The 24073-nt window shown below is 45.6% G+C and overlaps 3 protein-coding genes across 3 annotated transcripts; 1 reads left to right on the top strand and 2 right to left on the bottom strand.

Moving 5' to 3' along the window:
• Positions 1-205: 205 nt before the first annotated feature.
• Positions 206-2751, bottom strand: LOC120668008 (serine/arginine repetitive matrix protein 1-like). The gene is made up of 4 exons (XM_039947972.1): positions 2646-2751; positions 1915-2546; positions 1004-1307; positions 206-922 (listed from the first exon to the last, which is right to left on the bottom strand). The coding sequence occupies exons 1-4, from the start codon at positions 2749-2751 to the stop codon at positions 588-590; spliced, it is 1377 nt and encodes a 458-aa protein (XP_039803906.1). The 3' UTR covers positions 206-587.
• On the top strand, positions 2750-3635 carry LOC120668007 (DIMBOA UDP-glucosyltransferase BX9-like). Its single transcript, XM_039947971.1, has 2 exons — positions 2750-2949; positions 3068-3635. The coding sequence occupies exons 1-2, from the start codon at positions 2750-2752 to the stop codon at positions 3633-3635; spliced, it is 768 nt and encodes a 255-aa protein (XP_039803905.1).
• A 5824-nt stretch (positions 3636-9459) lies between these two features.
• LOC120666722 (transcription factor NIGTH1-like) lies at positions 9460-11984 on the bottom strand. The gene is made up of 4 exons (XM_039946637.1): positions 11408-11984; positions 11063-11325; positions 10240-10522; positions 9460-10143 (listed from the first exon to the last, which is right to left on the bottom strand). The coding sequence occupies exons 1-4, from the start codon at positions 11607-11609 to the stop codon at positions 9797-9799; spliced, it is 1095 nt and encodes a 364-aa protein (XP_039802571.1). The 5' UTR covers positions 11610-11984; the 3' UTR covers positions 9460-9796.
• Between the last annotated feature and the right edge of the window lie 12089 nt (positions 11985-24073).

Below are 24073 nucleotides of genomic sequence, written 5' to 3'. Positions count from 1 at the left end.
AAACGAAGAGAATCAACAACGCTGAACTGACGAACCCTAACCAGCAGGCAGCAGCGACCGGGTCACCGGCCGGTTGCCCTACCTGATATATCGGCACAAACAAGAGCATCTCCAAGCATGCCTGATCAGTTCTCCATTTTACAGGGAGACTCAAACCACCATCAGGAGGACAGGAAGAACATCAGTAACCAACCAATGAACAGTCTGACCGGGTGAATGAATCTGCATCCGATTGCAAAAGAACAGGCGAGATCAGCAGATGGGTAGCTCCATTAACAAGCAACAAGCCCAGCAATCTTCCTAAAATGTAAAACCGATCGGCCTCTCGACCATGCTGATTCGACTCAACCTGAAGATTTCTGCAATCTAATGTAGCAACATCTCATCTCATATCTCACACCTACAAACAAACACTCGACAAATCACTCGCATCAGTTCATCTGCAAAAAAAAAAAAAAAAAAAAGAATCCTCTCAACATGCCTCTCATCTGCGGAGTATGTGGTTTCCATCATCTCATCATAATGCTGCTGCATCCATCTTCTTCTTCTATACTGCTGCTGTGCCAAGGACCAATAGAGCAGGATTTTCAGGACAACGAGGCCTTGGTCCCGTGCTGCGCCCCGAAACCGTAGCTCTCGGACCTGCCGCCCTCCGCCTCGTCGCCGTCGCAGCTGTCCCCGGCGGTCGCCGACATGGCCCGACTCGACACCGTCAGCTGCAGGGGCCCCTGGGGCGACCCCGACTGCGACATGCTGTGCTGCGACGTCGCGTCCTGCTGCTCCGGCGCAGCCTGGAGGTCACCGCCATCTGACGATGACGCCCGCCGCGTGTGCAGCCGGTACTTCTGCAGGTGGCTCTTCACCTCGTCGTGCGTCAGCCCGTCCACCTTCATCAGCTGCCTGATCTTCTTTGGCGTGGCAACTGCAGCGACACCAATTGGAGCAGGCCAATTCAGCGAATCAAGAGCGCGATTTCTTAGCAATCACACAACGAGATCCTCACCTTGCGCTCCGCCGAGCTGCTGGATCGCGACGACGAACTGGCGGCGGAGCTCGGGTGACCAGCACCGCCGGGCCTTCCTCTGCTGCGCCGGCTGCTGCTGCTGGTGGTGCTGGCGCAGGCGCAGGCGCTGCGCCACGGTGCCCCCGTCCGTGACGGCGCTGCTGGTGGCACTCGGGGCGGCAGGGCAGGCGGCGTCGATCGCTGGGGATGAGAGGGTCAGGTCTGGGACTGGGAACGCCGCGGGCTTCTCCGCCGAGTCGTCCGGTGATCTCGCCAACATCGGTGGCATGAATGCACCCGACACCTGGTTGTTTGGAATTCGCCAAAGCAGATGAGATGACATGTGGTGCATAAAGCTCTTAAAAGAACATATGATGTGGATGTATACAGCTCTTGGCTCTTGCCCAAACAGAGTCAACCTGATTAATATACTCGGATGGACAAAAGAGACTAGATTAGGCATCGTGTAAGAACAAATGAGCTAAAAATATCCCAGGACAAACCCTCTTGGCTTGGGGTTTCTGCAACTGTAATTTCTATCTCTCTCTGTGTGTCTTTGAAACAAGCAAAGATTCTTACCTTTTTCTACTACCTGTACTACCATAAAATCCGCCTCTTTTTACTGAGCAGAAAGATTCCTCCTTTTTTTTGTTTACAGTATCACATGCCCTCCACATAAACTTGAAAGGGTACCCAACTTGAAATCTTGGTTGAAACAAATTCGCTCAAGTGGCAGTGTTCTTTGTTCCAAAAGAAAAAAAAAACTTTCTTCAAGTTTACCCATGAATGAACGATTACGAATCGAATCTCAAACTATGCAACCAGATAATTTCTTGGCCAAAATCACGTTCCACAGAAAATAAATAAACGAGCTGTCATCGTCTCCTCTGTAATCTGTTCCATTCCCCTACCTTGCGCGCGGGCTTGGCGTTGGCGTCGGCCTCCGCCTTGACGGCTGCCCCCTCCGGCGCCGCCTTCCTCTTAGCCGCCGCCGGAGCCGCCGCCACGGGCGCGAAGAGCTCCGGCGCCGGGGCCGGGGCTGGGCGGCGATGCTGCGCGAGCTCCACCCCCTCCTTCACCTTGGCGAGCGTGAGCCGCACGGCGCTGCCGGGGTTCACGGGGGACGGGAGCTCCGCGGCGTTGACCCAGTCGATGGCGGTGGTGTCGAGCGCGTTGGGGAGCACGTGCCCCTGCACGGCGGCCGCGCCCGCGCTCTGTCGCCCTCCCTGGGCGCGCGCGGCGGCGCAGCGCTCTGGGTCGGAGGGGAGGGGATGACGGAGGGGCGAGGGAGGCGGCGGGCCGGCGGCGGCGACCGGTGCTGGACGGGGCGTGGTGGTGCTGCGAAGGGGCGGCAGCGGCCTTGTGCTGGGAAGGGGCGACGGCGGCCTGTGTCTACCTGGATATGGAAGTGGTGCTCGTGAGAATGGGGGACTGAGTATGGGGTTTTTACAATTTTTACCATTATAATGAATAATGAATGACACTCGTTTGAATATCACTTTTAGAATGACGCCTACAATTTTAACATTTTTGTTCTGTATTTCTTATATTTTTATCATATTTACCTATATGGCATGCCACGGCGGTTCGACACGCTGGCACGAGTCAGTATCAGTAAAGGCAGGCGAAATATCCTCCCTACTCCTGACCACCTTCTCTCTTCTTCCTCCATGACAGCCGGGTCCTACAGATTCTCTCGCTGGCAGTGGGGCCCACTCGTCAGTTTCATCTCCTACATCCAGCGCCATGACGAGTTCAGCCCCAGCAGCTCCCAACGCTCCCACACGGGCGCCACGTCAGGCGGCCCTGCTCGCGCGCGCGAACCACGCCGCGGCGGCGAGGAACCTGGTGGCGCCCGCGCCGTCGCAGAGCGCAGGGGAGGAATCCCCCATTGACGCGCCAAACCCCAAACGCAGTTCATCAGATCCGCACGGATCATCCGCTACGCACGCACGCTAGGTGCCCAGCACCGATCGGCCGACCAAGCAAGCAAGAGGCCTCGCCGAGCAGCCTGCTTCCTCGCGTACCCGATGCTCTTCGAGAAAGGCTACCTCCCTGTAAAAGGCATGTCCTGGTGGTTCTCGGCGGTGACGACCGCGACGGTGTGCGCGAGCTTCTGGCCCGCGTCGTGACGGTCGTGAAGCTCGACTCGGGGCTCATACTCAACACGTTCGACGCGCTCGAGCGGCGCGATCTGGACGGCCTCCGTCGGGACCTGGCCGTGCCGGTGTTCGACATCGGCCCGCTCCACAAGTTCTCCCCGGCCGGCGACAGCAGCCTGCTGCGGCAGGACCGGAGCTGCCTGGAGTGGCTGGACGCGCGGCCGCCGGCGTCGGCGCTGTACGTGAGCTTCGGCAGCCTGGCGTGCATGAGCCCGCGGGACCTGGTGGAGACGGCGTGGGGCATCGCCGGCAGCGGCGTGCCGTTCCTCTGGGTTATCTGGCCGGGCATGGTCCGCGGGTCGGCGCGCCAAGAGTTTCCCGAGTGGTTCGAGGCCGCGACGCGCGAGTGCTGGATGGTGGTGGCGTGGGCCGAACTCGTCATGGCGCTGGAGGTAGAAGATGAAGTTGACGAGTGGGGCCTAACTGGCTGCGGGACAGGGAGGAAGAAGAGAGAAGGTAGTCAGGAGTAGGGAGGACATTTCGCCTGCCCCTGTTGACTCGGCCCATCGTGCCAGGCCGCCGTGGCATGCCACGTAGACAAATGTGGTAAAAATATAAGAGCCACGAAACAAGAATGCTAAAGTTGTAGGCGTCATTCTAAAAATGATATTCGAGCGAGTGCCATTCGTTATAATGGTAAAAATGTAAAAACCCCACTGAGGATAGGGTTTTATGATAGGAATCTGATTCACTAGGAATGAAAAAACAACCTACGTCTGTGATAGAAGAGAATACAATTAGTTGAGAAGCTGTAGTGCGAATTAATTTTTGGGTCTTTTTTGTAATACTCCTTCTTGTCCTGATTCTCTATAGGTGCTGATGTCTGATAGAAGTGATTTGTAGCAAAAAGTGATTCTCTTTGATTCTATAGCATAAACTCTTATAATCAGAATTGAGAATCATTTCACAAAATTAGGAAAAGGTAGTTTTTTAGCTCCCAGTCTCTCATTTCACGTGATCTGTAACACCCAAATTTAAACTTTTGTTTGAATTCAAATAATTTTAGTTCAAATGTTTGTTTGAGCTAAAAGAAAAAAAAATAACAAACAAACCTTTCTCTCTCTCTCTTTCTGGCCCAGCTAAGGGTGGTAAAGGGATTGATTTTTTCCCTACATAATCTAAGGGCCGGGCCCTAAAAGGGTCGGGCTCTAATGTTATACAATTTTGAGCTAAAAAAAATTAAAAACCAAATAGAATTGTGAAGAGAGTATTAGAGTCATGGCCTATTACCACCCCTAGGCCCATTCCACTTTCTTTCCCCTCTCCCTCTCTTTTCCCCCGCTCGGCCCATCTCCAGCCGGCCCAACAACCCACCTCGCCAGCCCACTTCCCTCTCCACCTCTCTCTCTCTCTCACACACACACTTCCAGGTGGGCCCCGCATGTTGGCACCGTCTCCTACCTTTAGCCGCTCGCCCTATCTCCCGCCGCTGACTTCGCGCAGCGTCGTCCGCTCGAACGCCACCCCCCTCCCGCCTCACTGCGCCATCAAGGCACGTAATGATCCGCCGTCATCCCACCCCGCGCTCCCTTCCTTCCTTGGCCGTCAACCTCGCCGTGTCATGGCCTTCATTGCCGGCCATCAAGCTCCACCACGCCCCCTTTCCTTGCTGACGCCCCTCTCCTCTCTGCGACCTATAAATCACTCACCCGAGCGACGCCGCACTCCCTTTCCCTCTTCACGTCTCGCTCTCCGCTCCCTTGCCCTGCTGCAATGCCACCGCACAGGCTCTTATCGCCGCCGCCGACATTTCGGCATCTCGCTGCGCCTTTGCCGCCGTCATCGAAGCCTTGCTTGGTGGTGAGCATTGTTGCCGATTTCCTTTCTCCACTCCTCCTGCTCCTCACCTCCCATTTCTCTGTCCTACAGCGCCGCCGAGCTCGGAGCCGTCGTCATCCCGCCACTTCGCCGTCGCTCCTCGCCGACTTCGCCGCCCCGGAGCTTCGTATCATGGTGAGGATCGTCCACCGGCCCCTTCTTTTCCCCTATCCTGTTCTCCCTCGCGCGGAATGGCTCGTCGTCGCTGCCGCTCCGCCACTCACCACCGTGCACAGGCGTTCGGCCTTTGTCTCGCCGAGCAAATGCCCTAGATGGATTCGCGACCTCGCCCTAGTCCTTCCCGGCCAGACCCGAGCCAAAACCACGGCCGAAATCGCGTACTCGCAAATCGCCGGTGAGTCACCGCCGCTAGCCCTCACCGTCGGCACTCAGCGCCGCCACCCGTTCCGCCCAAACCACCCTAGCCGCCCGATCTAAACCCAGCAACCCAGATCCAATCTAACCCTAGCCGCCAGATCCCCATCCAACGTCCCAGATCCGATTGATCAGGGTCAACGGGTTCGGTACCGGTCAACCCTATGTCCTTTTACTAAAGAGCTCCTCAGTTTTCCTGTCATTAACCCACCGTCCAGCATAGTTCAAAAATAATTAGACTTAGGTCCTTTTTCTTCTGTTTTAGCCCCTGATCTTTCTAAATTTTGAACCCACCGTCCATAGCCTTTACTTTTGCAAGCTAGCCCTTGTATCGAAGGTTTAATTAGATTTTAGCCCCTGGTTTCTTCAGAGTTAGCCCTTGGAAGTTCAAATCTATCACAAATAAACCTCTGGAACCTTGTTTTGGCCATACCTTACTCATTTAACTCTGATTTCAGTGATTCTCGTGCTCACGCGGTCCTTGCATCATGCTCTACAACTTTTTCAACTTAATTACTTCTTTTTATACTGTTTTATTGACTGTTTCTTATATGTGCATGTTTTACTTGTCTGGTCGTGTAGACGACGTGTTGTTCTAGGGTAATCAAGAGCGAGTGTTCGAGGAAGAGCCACACCAATTTGACGAGGAAGGCAAGTGGCCTTCTCCCTCTGTATATTCTTTTTTGTCCTATTAATATCGTGATAATTCAATTTACTTTATCATTGTATTGCATAAACTTGATGGGAATCCTATTAAGGACTTTACCTAGTCTTTTTACCCAACCCTTGAAATACCGGTTTTAATATTTGTTGGGTAGAATTGCTTAGATGCTTTATCTTGGGATGGTTATGGTTATAATCTTTGAAATTTTAAACAAGACTTTATTTATGTTGTTATACTTGTTCTAATTAGAAGATCATGTTGTTTAATTGGAACATAGAGAACCACCCAAGAAAACTGTACAACTACTGGCTCTGACCTTAGTTGATTAATTAGGCACGTAGTTGACTGATAGCCTTATCGAAAGGGCAAGGAGGGGGTCGGAGAAGGGGTATAGCTCCATCCTCTCGGGGTAATAGCCTTTGCTAAGGTGCTGAACATTAGGGAGGGTTATGGTCCACTCCCCTACTGAAACTCTAGTGGGCTGTTAGTTTTCCGTGTGTCTTTGTAAAGGCTTCATAGTGTACCCCTTGCCACTCACCAAAGAAAGTGTTTAAGGACCTTACAAACCCGAGTGACATAGGGGAACATGAATTGTGGGAAAAGTGTATAACCTCTGCAGAGTGTAAAACTGATATAACATCCATGCTCACGGTTATGAGCGGCTTGGACCCTCACACGATAATTGAACTTGAAGAATAATTAACTTGTGGTTCCTTGATTTATATGTTGGTTCTTTTATGCTTATGCTTAAGTGGGTTGGTATAAACTTATACCTAGTAATTAGGTGCTTGCTAATAAAACTAGACCAACTAAAATGGTGACTGCTTGAACCTTAGCGTTTCCTTTCATGGCTTGCATCTCCACCCATTTGCTGAGTATCAACCATAAGTGTACTCACCTTTGTATAATTATTTCAGAAGAGAATGACGAAGTGGGGTACTTCAGTGATTTTGAGGAGTTCTAGGCGCGTTCACCAGTCAATTGCGGGATTACAGAAACTTTGTTGATGATCTCGCATAGGTTATCGGTAAACGTTAAGACCTTCGTGTATATTATTCGGAGTGTATAATAAAGTACTTATTCTCTTTTATTTGCGTTGTTGAACATTATTTTTGATATATTCACTTATGGCGTCTTTCATATGTGTGTAAACTTGATCCTGGTGCACATATGAGATACATCTGGTCTTCTTTTTGAAACCGGGTGTGATAGAATCAGCGGCGAATCACTTCTCTCTGAAAAATTATTTGGCAGAGCTCATGCTGAATTAAACAGAGAATCAGCTCTGGGAGCTCTACCAAATGCACTCTTACACTACCTCGACTCCAAAATATAGCAACTTTTAGATTTGATCAAATTCAGATATTTTCATCTTTAGCTAAAGTTCAAAAGGTTTTATTAAAAAAAATCTAAAAATAGCTGTATTCTATAATAAAGGAGTAGTAAATTCCAAAATATCTTTATCAATTTGGTAACCAAGCATGACGCATTCCGGATTTACTACTAGCATACTGAAAACACAATTATTCTCACAAAGAGATATGGCCCTGTTTGGTTTAGTAGCGCTAGGTATTGTAGTTTTTTTTTGAAATTCATTAGGTATTGTAGTTAACTTTGACCATTAGTTACATGTTTTAAATAAAGTCAGCTTACAAAACTAACTTCACAACCCCAACGCTACTTCGCGAGACGAATCTAATGAGATCTTTGACTGCATGATTGGAGGATGGTTACTGTAGTATTAATATAGTCAATCTTTAATTAATTACCGTCATTAGATTCATCGCGAAAAGTTACATCTATCCATAAAAAATATAAAAAATAAATTTTATTTAGTACTGCATGCATACAAAATTTCCTAGCGCTAGGAGGAACCAAACAAGGCCTATGATGCGATTTAGAATTCCTAAGGGTGTGTTTAGTTCGCGAAATTTTTTGGATTTTGATACTGTAGTATTTTTGTTGTTATTTGACAATTAATATCCAATCATGGACTAATTAGGCTTAAAAGATTCATCTCGTCATTTACAGTTAAACTGTATAATTAGTTATTAGTTTCAACTACATTTTATTCTCCATGCATGTGTTCGAAGATTTGATGTGACGGGTACTGTAGGAATTTTTTTGAAAACTAAACAGGGCCTAAAAGAATTTTAAATTTCATTGCAGTGTTGTGGGGCTGTTTGGTTTTGTAGTACAGGATATTGTAGCAAACTTTGACCATTAATTAAATGTTTCAAATAAAGTTAGTTTACAAAACTAATTCCACAATCCCTGTACTACTTCGTGAGACAAATCTAATGAGTCATTTGACTGCATAATCAGAGAATGGTTACTGTAGCATTACTATAACCAATTATCGATTAATTACCATCATTAGATTCATCGCGCCCTGCACTACTTCGTGAGGCCGTGACCCGTGAGGCCACTGCACCGTGTATCTGGCATCCTGAGGTAAGCGAACTGATGAACCCTAACTAGCAGGCAGCAGCGACCGGTTCCTGCCTGAAATTAAGGCCCCGTTTGGTTGCGCGTTGTAAAAATTTTGAAAAGGCATTTTTTAACATTTGAAGTACTAAACATAGATTAATCACAAAAATAATTACAAAACTCGTCTGTAAATCGCGAGACGAATCTAATGAGCCTAACTAATCTGTCATTAGAGGTTATTTACTGTAGCATTACTATAACAATTTAGCATCTAATTACATCCTAATTAGGTTCATTAGATTCGTCTCGCCATTTACAGACAGCAGTCACAATGCGTTTTTTATTTTGTCTAAATTTAAGTCTCCATGCAGGTGCCGGAAAAAAATTTGGAACTTTGGTTTTTGCAACCAAACACGGGCTAAGGGCCCGTTTAGTTTCCAAAAAATTTCGTGCCCTACAGTAACTTTGAATATTTAACCACTAATTAGGAGTATTAAATGTGGATAACTGACAAAACCCATTCCACAACCCCAAGCAAAATCGCGAGACGAATCTAATGAACCTAATTATGCAATGATTAGACAATGTCGTGCTACAGTAATCAATCTCTAAGGGCACATTAATTAGACTTAATAGATTCGTCTCGCAATTTTCCATCCATCCGTGTAATTAGATTTACAATTAGATCATATTTAGTCCTTCTAATCTTTAGTTGAAAATTACTACAGTAATTTTCCCAAAAGTTTTTGGAACTAAACGCGCCATAAAAACCGTACGGCCTGCACGGCGGATCACGAATCCGATCTCAATCATTCCCATCAGGCACCACACCGCCGATCCGTACGAGATACGCAAGAACCAAATCGTGATCGATCGGCACAAACAAGAGCATCTCCAAGCATGCTGCATGCCTGATCAGTTCTCCATTTTACAAGGAGACTCAAACTAACCACCATCAGGAGGACAGGAAGAACATCAGTCACCAACCAATGAACAGTCTGACCGGGTGAAAGAATCTGCATCAGATTGCAAGAAGGCCAGGCAATCCCCCCAAAATGTAAAATCCATCGGCCTCTCGACCCAGCTGATTCGACTCAACCTGAAGATTTCTGCGATGTAATGTAGCAACATCTCATCTCTTATCTCACACCGACAAACAACACTCGACAAATCACTCGCATCAGTTCATCTGCAAAAAGAAAAGAATCCTCTCAACGACTGTACACAAAATGCCTCTCATCTGCAGTGTTTGTGGTTTCCATCATCTGATCATATCTCTGCTGCATCCATCTTCTTCTTCTTCTATACTGCTGCTGTCCCAAGGAAGGATCCAGCAGAGGATTTTCAGTACGACGAGGCCTTGGTCCCGTGCTGCGCCCCGAAGCCGTAGCTCTCGGACCTGCCGCCCTCCGCCTCGTCGCCGTCGCAGCTGTCCCCGGCGGTCGCCGACATGGCCCGGCTCGACACCGTCAGCTGCAGGGACCCCTGGGGCGACCCCGACTGCGACGTGCTGTGCTGCGACGTCGCGTACTGCTGCTCCGGCTCGGCCCACAGCCCCGCCGCGAGGTCGCCGCCGTCCGACGACGACGCCCGCCGCGTGTGCAGCCGGTACTTCTGCAGGTGGCTCTTCACCTCGTCGTTCGTCAGCCCGTCCACCTTCATCAGCTCCCTGATCTGCTTCGGCGTGGCAACTGCAGCGACACCAATCAGAGCAAGCCAATTCAGCACGGCGAATTAAGAGCTCGATTTCTTAGCAATCGCGCGCACGACGAGATCCTCATCCTCACCTTGCGCGCCGCCGAGCCGCTGGAGCGCCGCGACGAACCGGCGGTGGAGCTCGGGCGACCAGCACCGCCGAGCCTTCCTCTGCTGCGCCTGCTGCTGCTGCTGGCGCTGCGCCGCGGCGCCCCCGTCCGTGACGGCGCTGCTGGTGGCGCTCGGGGCGGCCGGGCAGGCGGCGTCGACCGCCGGGGACGAGAGGGTCAGGTCCGGGACCGGCAACGCCGCGGGCTTCTCCGCCGCGTCGTCCGGTGATCTCGCCAACGTCGGTGGCATGAACGCGCCCGACACCTGGTGGTTTGGAATTCGCCAAAGCAGGTGAGATGACATGTGGTGTGTACAGCTCTTGTAAGAACATATGATGTGGATGCATATGTTCTCAATTGTACACAGCTAGATAATCTGATTAACTTGGATGAACAAAAGAGATTAAATTAGGCATCATGTAAGAACAAATGATCCCAGGACAAACCCTCTTGGCTTGGGGTTTCTGCAACTGTATGTAATTTTACTCGATCTCTTTGAAACAACCAAAGATTCTTTCCTTTTTCTACTGGCTGTACTACCATAAAATCCGCCTCTTTTTACTGAGCAGAAAGATTCCTCTTTTTCTTTTTTTTGTTTACAATATTACATGTCCTCCACACAAATTTGAAATCTCGGTTGAAACAAATTTGCTCAAGTGGCAGTGTTGTTTGTGTTCCAAAAGAAAAAAAAAGCTTTCTTCAAGTTTACCCATGAATGAACGATTACGAATCGAATCTATGCAACCAGATAATTTCTCGAGCAAAATCACGTTCCACAGAAAATAAACGAGCTGCCATCGTCTACCTTGCGCGCGGGCTTGGCGGCGGCGGCGGCGCCATTGGTGGCGTCGGTGCTGCCGTCGTGGCTGCCGCAGCTCCAGAGCTGCGCGGAGCTCATCCAGCTCCGCTTGTCGTTGGCGTCGGCCTCCGCCTTGACGGCTGCCCCCTCCGGCGCCGCCTTCCTCTTCGCCGCCGCCGGAGCCGTCGCCACCGGCGCGAAGAGCTCCGGCGCCGGGGCCGGGGCCGGGCGGCGGTGCTGCGCGAGCTCCTCCTTGAGCCACTCGATCACTGCGCGCAAGTACAGAGCAAGCTGAGCCAAAGCTGCGGCCTTTTATGGTCGAGCGCGGTTGACGAGGTCCCGGCTACGCACCGTCGGCGACGAGGTGGACGCTGATGGGGAGCTCCCGGCGGAAGACCTCCATCTTGGCCTTCTCGGCCTCGAGGCTCCGCACGCAGTCCTCGAAGCGCGCGGCGCGCTCGGCGGCGGTGGGCGCGGCCGCGCGGAGCGAGTCCGTGACCGCCCGCGCCGCCAGCGCGCGCAGGTGGTGGTGGTCCTCCTTCCGCGCCATCATCGCCGCCGCCTCCGGTGCCGCCGGTCCAGCCTCCGCGCCGTCGGTTCCTGCCACGTCCGGGAATAATAAGGCGAGAGGTGGGAACGGTGCTCACGCTGCTTGCGTGTTTCTGTTGGGGAAGCCTAGCCTAGCCTCGGTTTATACCGGGAGGAGGTGAGGAAGAAGGTTGAGAGCCGGGCCGGGGGGCAGAAGGGTCATTTCGGGGTGGAAATTGGCCGGGACTGGACGAGGATGCGCGTGGAGGGCAGGGGCAGGGAGGTCATTGCGCTGGTGGGAGGGGGAGAAAAGATGCCGCCTGCTGTGGCGAGAGAGTGGAATGCAGAGGCGGCGTTTCGTCGCGTAACAGCGAAGAGGCGTCCCGAGACCGCTTCCCCTTCCGGCTGCGGTGCCCCGACTCCGGCCCGGGAATCTCTACTCTCTCTCTCTCTACTTTCTCTCTCTCTACTCTCTCTCTCCCTTCTTTGCGGTTAGGCCCCTCTGCTCTCCAACAATTGTGTATCCGTAAAAGTGATCTGTGCCCGGTCTGAGGGAAGTTTTGTGAGACAGGACTGCCGTGCGATATTGTAAAAGTTGGAGGTGGCAGCAAGTGTTTTTTTTACATGGCTGGAAGATTCCCTCACGGCCTCCTCACCCTTCCTTGTCGGTAGCCATGAGGTCCTCTATGCAGTCTATTCCACCAAAGAATTGCCCTGCTGCTGCTGCTTCTACTTCGGCTGTGTGTGTGTAAAGATCCCATCCCCGGGGTTGGTGCAGGGTAGGTGTCACCCGCCTCAGATAAACCTAGAACTAGCCATGTAAATAGTACGGATATTTCCCGACCGACCGACTAAAAGAGATCGGACAGTGATTCGGATATTATTTTCGGATATCCGGATGTTTTTTCAGATATCGAATAGGAATTCGAATACTTTATTCGGATATCGGATTCTGATATAATATGGGTAATATCCGTCTGATATCGGATATCCGGTCGGATAATCCGGATAGGTGATTCGGATATCAAATTCGGATAGTTTTATAATATATATATTAGTAAAAAAACTAATTTAATATCTAAAAATTTATAACTAATTCATTTCAAATCAGAAAAATATAAAATTGGTACCAAAATTTTTCTAAAAATATAATCTACCTAGTTCCACTACTCTGGTTTTACAATGTAAAATATATACATTAATATAAATTGAATTTGTCTCTAAAAGTTTATAACTAATTCATTTGAAATCAGAAAAACATAAAATTAGCACCAAAAATTTTCTAAAAATATAATCTACCTATTGCCTCTCTATAGAAGTTGAATCTTATTTATTCTTAGTCTAGTTTAAGAAATAAAGTCAAACTTTAGCAATGATTCGACGTTCCATTTTAATAAAAACTCAATATCGTATAATAATTCAAACTCTAGTAATAAATTGATATCTCCTACATATATTATGCACGTAATAAATTAGAATGTCAATGTCGTGTAGTTGAGTGCCTAAAATGGTATGTCATCTATTGTTATAATCAAGCATGATTTTAATTCAAATCTAGCCTCCAAAATAGATGAATCGATTTGAGTGCAAGTTAGAATGTCATGTAATTGAATCTCTCTCATCTATGTAATCGTTGGAGAAGTTGTTTATTAATTTGCTTTGTTAAGTATAATTTAATTAGAATTTGGAATCTTATGATGTTTGAGCGTTACAACATGTGCGATATGAATAAATGTTGTCTTTACTCGATATCCGAATAAACATCCATGCCCGACATGATCCGCATCCGGTTCACTCCGTATTCGATACACATCTATTCATATTCGTAACCGAAGTAATTCGAATCCGTATTTGTATCCGAGACTATCCGTGTTCGAATCCGAATCCGATAGAAAATGTGAAAACAAATACAATATCGACAATATCCGTCCGTATCTGATCCGTTTACATCCCTACCTAGAACCGGTATCTCTGAATTTTGCATTGCTAGCTGCATTCTCTCAAACACAAACTGACAGCAGCTAAGACATTCACTTAAAATCCCCACAAATTTTCCACGTTCAGAATTTCAGTTTGCGAAAACATTCATGAATTATTTCATCTTCAATTATGATAGCACCGCATTTGTCAGATGAGAGATTTTTTTTGTTTTCAACGGAGGTGATGAGTTGTGGTTTTGAAAAGATGCGGATCCTGCATGTTATCCTAGTCAACCGGCCTATCTACTCCGACGAGAATTCAAGAACTTTCCACGAGCGATACAAGTGTATTAACACTTGTGACGTGGTTAACAATTCACACCTCACACTTGGAATGTTGAGTAGACACCGCAGCTTATCGAGAAAGGGGGTATGTTACATGTAAGCATCATAGTATTAAATGCATTCTAAATGACGATATATATGGTACAAACTGTCCACTTGCTTGCGCTTAAACCTATCCATTTTTCTCTCAAAAACCAAGGATTGATTGCTACATTCTCTACGCGCAAGTATGCATCAAAGTGGTACAAGATAGATCGGGGATATCTTCATGTCATCATGCCGTGAAAGTGAGAGGTTCAATTTCCTGTCCTATCCTCTTCCACGAGCTAGTGCGATTCAAACTTCAGAATCTGTCGAACCTGATGAAAAGGGATGTACGACCTTGTTAGCAACGCTACAATCACATAGGACGTCAAGTACTCTGCACAAAAGTTAATAGCACTTAACGTTGAATTACTCTCACAAAGTACTCATACAGTACTAGTAATGAACAAGGACAGCAGAGGTTTACTACTCAGCAACAAAAGTGCAGTAAAACTGTCCATCACTAGACATGCATGATAGTAAAGTGAAAGTCTGTGTGCAGAGATAGATCATCCATTCATGTAAAAGTTTGGTAAGTTGAACCATCCTCCTAGATCTAACTCAAGAAAGATTGTTCCTCCTCCCAACCAATGGGTTTCATCCATGTGGCAGTGGTTTAGGCATCTAATACGAAAGATTCCTGCAGGAGCAGAGCTGTGGAAGAATTATTGGCAAGGGATAAGGATTCCATGTATTAGTGGGCCAGAGAGGAGCGGGTCAGATGAGATCTCCATGGGATTTTGTTTTTGCCATTGCTGAAAGGACACGGCAAGGAGAGAGGGAGAGATTCTCCTCTCAAAGGGGCAACACGACAAGCCAACGTCACATTGCCCAAGCTACAAAGATTCTCCCCCTCTCACGCAGAGGCTTGCAGCTTGGATTGGAAGAAGAGGATGAACCGCTCTAAGATTCTAATACATACTTAGAGCTTTTTTTTCTTGGTTTTAGTTAACCTATCTATGTCTTGCAAACTAAACTGCACTAACTTTTTTAGTCAATAGATGCCTCATGGAGTCATGGTGAAACTTTGTTTTGGCAGGCATCAATAGTGCTGGTATATATGCAAGCACCATATTGATATATTCCATGACTATAATACTATTTCTACTTTGAAACAAGGCGGGACTTGCATTTCTAAGTTGTATTTGAGACAAAATTATTTTTTAAGAAAAAAACTGAAAAGGCAATAATATTAATGCAAACAGCAACGTTAGCCACTTTCAGTAAAAGAATAGAGAGAAACAAAAAAGCAAACTTACACATATAAGATGGTTTTGTACTGAACATTGGAAAGCAATAAGAAAATATCATTATCTAATCCCAAATAGAACCTATTCCATTTCACTATCCCTACCTTCACAAGGGTGTTTGCCAATTATTATGTGCACCATTTTCCCTCTGGTGTTGAACTCCACAAGAACAGTTGAGTTCCATATTCTGTTACATTTTCTCCATTTGCGCAAAGTACCTAATACCCTCACTGTCAATGGAAAAGATGAGGAGAACAATGCTGAATGCTCCCATTATTCCTCATTCAAAGCCAAAGATATTGACAGAAATACCCATTGGCCGGTACAGAAAAAGAAAAGGGTCCATGCATATTATGGTCACATGCCCCACTTGATTTGTGGAATCCGTCTGATCTGCTCCCATAGCATCATATATATCATCATATCACAAGCGCAAAAAACACATATTGTTGGTTTTTTTTATTTTCTTTCTTGCATGACATCCCCTCACTTGCCTACATGCCAAAGCACATGGAAGTGGTCCGGCGCCCTAGCCTGCTCTCACAGAGGTTATGGTACGAGCTATGGCACCCCTATGTAAGGGAAGAGTAGGGGTTCGGGATTTTCTCGACTTATATGATAATGTTTTCTTCTAAGCAAATGCCTATCATACCCTCGCTGGTCGAGTTTTTTTTTCTTGCATGACATCTCCATTTGGTGCGTATGCTTTCTTCTCTTTTGCTCTCTTTTCACTACAACGATCCGATGAAAAATGAATAGTTGGATAGTTAAAATTTAAACGTAACATTTAAGAAAGTTCTGCGCCTCATATGTTCAGCAACTTCCTTTTGACTTGCTAGTTGCTACCTAATAACGCATAGCTATTCAATTTGTTATTTGCATTTATAATTTGTGACTACTTAATGACCTGACTTTTCGGAGGAAGAAGGACCAAACCTAACCCAAAAGCCAAGCAAAACTGCAGCACCCGTTTGGAATGCTATGATTATCCTTGGATCTGAGGAGATTCTGACGAGCCCCACATGCCTGCCTTTGGACGCAAGCATGGCATATCGAGAGATGCATGGGTCCTCAAAAGGTCAGGATCGGAGACCGTGTAGGTAATAGCCATCGTGTTCACATGCATGTTTTTTTTTGTTGAACTGGGCACATGCATGTGTTTTGATCGATTGGGTCAGAGTGTATTCTCCTTGGATTCTTTGCCCTTGCTCCAAGCAGTGTATCTTGCCGTACAAACGAATCTAAACTTCATTGAAAGACAATACTATAGTTTTTTTTTGGGGAAGAGAAGGGTGAAAGATAATACCATTTCCATTGTTCAAAAACTTGTTGGGTTTTCACTATGTTTATTCTCTCTCTCTCTCTCTCTCTCTCTCTCTCTCTCTCTCTCTCTCTCTCTCTCTCTCTCTCTCTCTCTCTCTCTCTCTCTCTCTCTCCCCCTCCTTGGATTCTTTGATACTACCTCTATCCCAAAATATAAGCATTTGTTGACTTTTGCTGATTATGTTTGACCATTCGTCTTATTTAAAAATTTTGTAAAAATATTATTTATTTTGTTATGACATGTTTAATCATCGTATATATTTGAAGTATATCTCAATTCTTTTTAATTTTTCTCAAATTTTTTAATAAGACGAATGATCAAACATGATCAGCAGAAGTCAACAAATGCTTATATTTTGGGACGGAGGTAGTACTTTTGTATTACTATTATCGGAAAAGGATGATATATCTACCTTACTTTGTTATCACAATAAGATTGAATATTTCCTTTTAATGTTGTAAAATAGGTGGTACTGTGCCTATATATTATAAGTATAACAAATGAAAAAATTGGATGCTTTTCTAGTTGTCGGTGTTTTTTTAAATGCTTCAACATCCCAACATAACCTAAAGCACAATAAAATTGTATGAAATGCCATGCTGTCGTTGATTCCGTGTTGGGTGTCCACACGCCAAAGATATCAACACCATTGGCTATTTCACCAAACGTATACATGTGGCGGCATTACTATATGTTAGTGCATGCCATATACAAATGATCAATACATTTTACAAATAGTGGTCCTACCATCTATTTGGGCGTCTATACACTACTCAAATAAAAACAGTCTTTATAAAACCAAACTCCCAAAGTGGTTTAGATAAAACTATGGGGGTAGACACATGAAACGTGCATTGGTACAAAAGAATATGGCAACAATAAAAAAATAGGCATGCATGACTTTGCCACTATTTAACATATATTTGCCAACCAATTAGATCGCCTACTAGAGCACTAATATTTGCTTCTTCACTAACATGAAGGCATACTGTCACATCCAAAGTGATATTGTCCAACCACGTTGGAGTTCTATTACAATTTTAGACATCACAGATGGTGTATTGGCTCAACTGAAAACTAATAAAGCAAGAACTATCGGTGTTCACGCTTAAATGTAAATTTAAATTTTTTTCTAAAAAAAAGAGATAAATGAGATGAATACAACGAGAAGCTCACAAAGCTTCATTCCGCCCAAAAATGAGACACATTTCAATAATTTCGTAACAACCTTCTATACATCAATGATTTTCCCGCTCGCCTTCTCTCTCCATGCATTGATTCCGGATCAGACGGCTCTCGCCAAACCGTGGAGGGCCGCTCCGAGTCTCCTCATCCCGTGGCCCCCTTGAATGGATGATGAACCATGGAATGAATCATGCACACAAGAAGTGTGGATAGGTGGTGGATGCCATTGTTGATGCCCCCACACCAACTAGATGCTGCCGCCCTTTACATGGACCGTGGCTTTTGGTAGAAAGGGGGTCAGGGGCTCACAGGCTCAGGGATGCCGCGCACTGCCACAGTGAAACCATTGTTGCTGCTGCTGTTGCCAGTGATGGTGATAAGGCCAGGGACATGAGATGAGGGATTCCTTGGGACCAAATAAAGCATAGCTGATAGATGGAATGATCAAGCGTGGCCACTTGACACTTTGCCTTGGGATTGTTGCTGCCTTTTGTAATCCTCTAGAAAGAAACATCTCATTCTTGTCTGCTGTAGTTTGTCAACGCACAAAAGATGGCAGGAGGCGAAATCGAGCTCGTTTATGCCATCGGATATCCAAACTCATGACCGTTCCTAGTTAGAACAATAAGTAGCTAGGGTTCGGCCACGTTGAACTAATAAGCTGGTGGTTTTTGACCTATGTATAACAGTCATAAACTTATAATGATGTACTGTGTTGTTAAACTATGAACCAAACACGTGCATAATTCGACCATCGCCAAATTTTGAATTATGGGTATCAGACTCATCAAGTAAGAAACCATTTAAAAAAATGATTATAGGATGATGCTTGAAAAGGAAAAAATAGGGTATACACCCATGCAAGAAGAAATGGGATATCATTGTACTAGGTTATCACAAACCGTACACGCGGCCAGCAGCTATATCAAGATCCTTATCGGATCTCCAGAGATGAATGGTGGGTTGCAGCCCCAGGGCACTAGATTAAACCTATCGGTCGTCTCTTCCCTCCTTTCGTGGTGCTGTTGGGTGCTGCAGCTGCAAACTTGAGAGAGAGAGAGAGAGAGAGAGAGAGAGAGAGAGAGAGAGAGAGAGAGAGAGAGAGAGAGAGCCAGATTTCAAGACTGCCTTTTGCTGTCCCCCTAAAGCTGTCCTGAATGCCTGGCCAACTTATCTCTTGCAATGACTCCTAGAATTGCAGGCCTGTCTCCTGGGCATATTTTAATATTTTATATAATCCTTGGAATGAATCTGCCAGAGGCACGTCTGTAAAAAGTTTTCAAAAAAAACGTCTGTAAAATATAGGGGGTGTTTAGTTGGTGAAAAAGTTTGGATTTGATTAGTGTAGCATGTTTCGTTGTTACTTAATAATTAGTGTCCAATCATTAATAAATTAATATCATTAAATTCATCTCGTATGAATTAGTTAGACTGTGTAATTAGTTATTTTTTCCAACTACATTTAGTGCTCCATGCATGTGTTCGAAAACTTGATGTGACTGGTACTGTGCAAAATAGTTTGGAAACCAAACGCTGCCATAATGAAAATATTCTACTGTTCAACAGTTACCTTTTCTCTTACAAACAAAGTGGGTTTTCATTCCAAGCTGGCTGGTGTTGTAGTAGATAACTAATTCTGTTAGCTCTGGAAGATAAACCTGCACCAAAAACTTCCATGAACAAAATGCCTTTTCTTACTACTACTACTAGCTTATTCAAAGTTGATGCCAAGGACCAGGGTCCAAAAAGGAGACATTCAAAGTCCTAACAGCACATAGTTAAAAGCTGGAAGCAAGGACCAGGAAACTGACTGCTTGGCCAAATGCCCCCTCAGAGATCCCAAGAGCCACATCTTGACTTGGTTGCAACCTCATCTTCCCACGAGAAACATCAACGAGAGAGAGAGAGAGAGAGAGAGAGAGAGAGAGAGAGAGAGAGAGAGAGAGAGAGAGAGAGAGAGAGAGAACTTTGGACCGGTTTGAAGGGGCAGAAGAATCTTTGAGATCCCCGGAGATTACTCCGAAGACTTGTTCATCTTGTCCTCTCTCTCTCTCTCTCTATCTCTCTCCCTCTCCCTCCCCACACACACATTGCATTATGCAAGGGATTAGTATCTTATCTTATCCTATCTTAACCCCTGCAGATTTTTATAATGGGGAGCAGTGAGGTTAGATCAGATCCTAATAATCTCCTCCTTTTGGTTGGGCCATGAAAGCTTGGAGATCAGATGCACGCAGTCCAAATATTCATTCTCCTTTTAGTGTGAGGGTGTTGCCATGGGGCACTCACCACTCAAGATTCTCACAAGATTGTGACAGGGCACCAGCTGATTTATATAGTACAAACTCATTCTGGAGTTCATGCCAAAGCCCATCTCCTCTTTTGTTAGCAGTTGGCACAAATTGGCAAGCAGGGTCTTAAAGAAACAGGGGGATCAACCATTGCCAACCCAACTGCTGAAAAGCAAAGCTGTAGTGGTTGCACCCGACTAAAACATTTTTTTTGAAAGAGATATCTCGAAGAAGACCTCTGAACCCTGGATGCGGCACCTTAAACCTTGGGCAGAGCCTCCTAGCTAGTGGCCTTTGCCACTACGCCATGAGCTCCTTGGTCCGACTAAAACATTGGCATGACTTGATTTACATATAACTAACATAGCAAAAAATTCAAGAAAAAATTCCATGAAGTCCAATACTCAACCTAATACTACTGCTACGTGTGCTAAATTTCCATGCCATTTGAGACAAAAAACTCAGCATTCATTTGTTTGCGCTGTTTTGGAAAAGTAAAAGATAGAAAAAATGTGTGAGAGAGAGAGGGAAGAAAAAAATTGATTGTACAAACCAAAAATCATTTGGAAACAAAAGTGTCAAATTATGATTCCTTGGAAGATTCTCCAGGACTGAGAAATTTGTATTGTTCCCTTGGAAAAAGGAGAGGAAAATGAAAGGGCAGGCTAGCCAGAGGTCAGAGGAGAGAATCGGAATCCCGGTGGCGGGAGTGGCACGTTGCTGGTGTCGGTCTCCTTCCAGCACGCTGACGTGGCCAGCTGTCAGTGAGGCAGAGGCATCGATTCGCCGCATAGAGGGGCCCACCACTTGGGCATCAGAAAAGAAAGCAGGGGGAATATCACACATCAGTGCCCGACAAAATAGCTTGGGAATAAAAAGAAAAGAAGAATAGTACTACAAGCCAGGCGTGCATCAAATTGCACTGAAATTTCCCAAAAGGCAAAGGAGATGCTGATACTGTATGAACTGTACCTGCAGTGTTTGAAATCTCAGCTGAAAGTTAACCGTATCCTTCAAAAGAATTTCGACTGGAACTCAAGTGTAAGTTAGGACTATTTTCATATCAGATTAGCATAGCATTTTTTTTGAAGAAGTATTAGCATAACATTTGGATGGAAACAACACAACTGATGAGCCCAAACATTCAGAGAAAGAACTTTGGCTGCGTTTCCCTGCTTTGCAATTCAGTGGTTGAGGAGAATATTGGAAGCCGCCAACGTGATGGGCATGCAATGGACCAGACGTCTTTTGTGAGTTGTGTGATTCGAGGGACAGTGGGTGTGGTGCTAGCTTTGGATCAGTACATGAAATTCAGAGGAGAATCAGAACCAGGAATTCACAGATTTGAGATTTCAGAGTGCTAATCATCTGCAGAGTCTCTCTCCACGAACTGTAGGCTTGCTTCACGCACGGTTTGTGGAGTCTGACGAGTGATGAGGACGAAAAGAATCTCTCGCCGCTGCCAACCAATGAACCGAACGCACGCACAAGAGCTCTTGGGTGTGTTTATCCACGAAATTTTAGGAGAAAAGATCACATCGGACACTGTAGTGCACTGTAGCACTTTTCGTTTATTTGTGGTAAATATTGTCCTACTATGACCTAACTAGGTTCGAAAAATTCGTCTCGCAACGTACATCAAAACTATGCAATTAGTTTTTTTATTTACCTACATTTAGTACTCCATGCATAGATCATTTGCTATATTTAATATTTCGATGTGATTTCGATATGATAGAAAGTTTGGAAAATTTGAAGGAATGAGAGGGAACTAAACACAGCCCTTGTCACCTTCAGAAAAATCAGAAGGAATCTCGCAGGTTAGGTCCTCGAAAACTAGTACCTAGCTAGTAGCTACTCTCTCTCTCGTCTGTGCAAGTTGCCAGGACAAGATTTGAGATTCCACGAGTAGCAGAGTCCAGAGGTAGTAGCCAGTACGACCATCTCACAGCAAGCAAAGAAAAGGCTAGTGCACCGGCTTTCCTGCGTCGAGCGAGCACGGAGGGGAATCTCGTGAAGTTTCATTCTCGTTTCCTTTCAGAGGAAAACGATAGCTCGATCGGCGAGGGGAAAAGACGACGCCATGTTCTGATCCGGTGAGATCTGACGGACCTCCACATTGGACGGCACTGGCGCGGCTGCACCTAACAACAACCTTATCCAATGGAAACCGAGCTGCACGGCTCCAACCAACCTTATCCCATCGATCGCCGCAGAGACACAAGCAAGCAGTTTCAGAGTTGCAGAGACCTAACAACTTCTTCCCTGTTCTTATGAACAAGAAGTAAGCACACGCCTTGTTCAGAGAAGAGATCATGGGCCACCGGACGTTTGGTTGGGATGAAGGAATTAGTTTCAGAGTTTTGCACGAAGTAATTAAATTCCATGGGTAGGAGATCAAAGCATCATGCTCAAAGTTTGAGAAGCTTCTATGATCAGTTCATAATAGGAGGGATTGGTATATAGGTGATCCTCATAGATTTTTTTAAGAAAAAGAGGAAATTTTAAATCAATAGAAGCTCTCGTGATTTGCCTTAAAAAAAAGTCTCTCACGAAAAAATAATACTCAACGTCTGCAGGCCTGCTATTTAGGCCCAACATAAGATATATAAGAGGATGACATGGTTTAGCCCATTTAAGTAAGATGGTGCTTCTGTACACTCGGCCAGGCCCATATACCCTGATGGCCCGTGACTCAATAATAAAAAATGTACCCTTATGGCCCGGATTATTAAAGCGCCAAAATAACCTCTCGAAAAAAAGGCGCCAAAACACTACAGAAACAATAAAAACATTGATGATATGAAATAAAGGGAAAATATAAAAATTTCAGATGAGTATGGTGTTTACATATTGCAAGGAAGAATCAAGTGTTTTATAGGCCGCCAATGCATTCATTTTTCGTGTACCTTGTTATAGCTAGTTCACATTAAAGTTACCGTTAATCTACAGATAACTTTCATTCAGTTTTGGGGTGTATTCTTTTAGAAGATAGTGTAATGATTGTCATTGCCATAAGGTTTTGCAATAGAAGCAAAATCCCACCTCACTTAATTATGGCAACGATGATCGTCATGTCATTGCCAATGCCATGCATGCATAGTACCGATAGTTTTTACATCTCAAACTGGTAGCTTCTAGCTAGCCATGTTGAAACTAGATATGTTCTCAAAATGATCCGTGGTCAACTAGGAGAGGGTGTGCATGTGTAGCCGCCACTTCCATGCAGCCTTTTTCTTTTGTTTTTTTTAAAACTTTGATGGCACTTATTCTCACTCCATTGTCTAAATAGGCAACCTTACCACGACACTGGTTGCCACTCAAAAGAGGAAACCTCTTTAAACTGATCGGATGTCCACTTTAACGACTATAAGGTAGGGTACCATATGGAATGATCACCATTCATCGATGCATTGAGTTGTTGCCACGCAGAAGCGACAATACTTATAACTATCTTCTCAATTTCTATTCTCCCACTTATGTTGTCAAGATTATCTATAGTCATCTGGAAGAAGGTGGGTGCTTGTGATTTTCAGATGCCCACATCAGCACCATATCTATTAGTCTTTTTGTTCAAGGCATGCACACTACAGGCAGGACACCAAAACAATTTTTTATGCTAGTTCTCTCGATCTCCAAAGAGGAAAATCTCCAAGCACTTGTTCATTCTAATAACTATAATGGTTGGATACCACATGGATTGACAATTGGTGCAATAAGGTTTGCTAACACAATCTTCGGCCCAGTTCACGCGAGAGAAGTAACACCCCATATCATTGTACCTTTATTTCTAGGATCAATCGCATGATTGACACACAAAAGATATAGCATCAAACAGTTTCATCCCTAACCCATAACTTCAAACCGCAGTGACACTACCTTATTTGTCAGGATCATCTATAATCAACTTACTAGCAGTGGGCGCATCACATAGGTAGTTTGGGATGCCCACGGTCGGTACCTCCACATGCATTTGGCTTTGTTTGAGGACTATTGCACATATTACACACAAAAAAAAAAAACCCACAACCACGCTTATCAAACCAAGTCAGCTAAGAGTTTGGATCACACATGGAATGATCGATCATCGG

The sequence above is a fragment of the Panicum virgatum genome, chromosome 3N (genome assembly GCF_016808335.1).
Source record: "Panicum virgatum strain AP13 chromosome 3N, P.virgatum_v5, whole genome shotgun sequence".
Classification (NCBI taxonomy): domain Eukaryota; kingdom Viridiplantae; phylum Streptophyta; class Magnoliopsida; order Poales; family Poaceae; genus Panicum; species Panicum virgatum.
The sequence above is the reverse complement of the archived record's forward strand: the minus strand, read 5'-3'. Positions and strand labels throughout refer to the sequence as shown.